This window comes from Stegastes partitus, unplaced genomic scaffold (genome assembly GCF_000690725.1).
Source record: "Stegastes partitus isolate 25-593 unplaced genomic scaffold, Stegastes_partitus-1.0.2 Scaffold954, whole genome shotgun sequence".
NCBI lineage: Eukaryota > Metazoa > Chordata > Actinopteri > Pomacentridae > Stegastes > Stegastes partitus.
In genome coordinates this window covers 38,899-39,877 of record NW_007578685.1, presented here as the reverse complement: position 1 = coordinate 39,877, position 979 = coordinate 38,899, and the positions used below count along the sequence as shown (strand labels likewise).

The window sequence follows — 979 nt, the reverse complement described above, 5'->3', positions numbered from 1 at the left end:
ACTGGTTTAACGGACTCCCAGTTCTCCCAGTCTGACTTCAGGTTGTTGTTTCAGGGTCACATGCCGACGCCTCAGCTCCTCAGGAAGTACGACCTCATGCAGTTCGCTGACGTCACCAAGGCTGTGAGGTAAGCAGGGGGCGGGGCCTCAGGTGATGACATCACATCAGCAGGTGTCTGACAGGTGATGATGTGTTGCAGTGAAGGAAACCTGCTGCTGCTCAATGAAGCTCTGAACAAACACGAGACGTTTTTCATCCGCTGCGGCATTTTCCTGATTCTGGAGAAGCTGAAGATCATCACCTACAGGAACCTGTTCAAGAAAGTGTGAGTCTCCACAATAAAACTCCAAACTGTCCCTCCAGCAGTGGTTCTCCCCCCCTTCGCCTTCAATAGTGGTGAAATGAGCCAGTTTAAATGTATTGAAGTTAAATAAATATCATGAGCAGTCGGATGGTGCAACAAGACGACAACATGCTGTGATCAGTAAAAATACCAACAAGCCATAAATCTGTCCTCCTGCAGAAACAGTAAAAATCCTTCTGCTGGAACCACAACACATCAGAATAGAGCACAAGGCAAACACACCGACACAGTTCATACAGAAATATAGAAACGTCTTGTGAAGTTATGCGATAACTTTGCAATCAGTGCAAAAAAAGAGAAAAATGCAGAAACTTGGCCCAAGTGTGACTCTTGTCAGACCGTTAGTGGCTGCAATGAGTCAGAGGGCTGAACTGTGAGGCCAGATCAACAGATCCAGACTTTCTCTGTGAATCCAGTTCAACAGATCCAGACTTTCTCTGTGAAGCCAGTTCAACAGATCCAGACTTTCTCTGTGAAGCCAGATCAACAGATCCAGACTTTCTCTGTGAATCCAGTTCAACAGATCCAGACTTTCTCTGTGAATCCAGATCAACAGATCCAGACTTTCTCTGTGAATCCAGTTCAACAGATCCAGACTTTCTCTGTGAAGCCAG

General features: G+C 46.2%; 1 protein-coding gene across 1 annotated transcript in view; it reads left to right on the top strand.

Annotated features, from left to right (window-relative positions):
- Window positions 1-979, top strand: part of pcid2 (PCI domain containing 2) — a 10,595-nt gene that overhangs the window by 7,646 nt on the left and 1,970 nt on the right. The window contains 2 exon segments of the mRNA XM_008294322.1: window positions 55-128; window positions 201-326. Coding sequence (XP_008292544.1) covers window positions 55-128; window positions 201-326 — 200 coding nt within the window.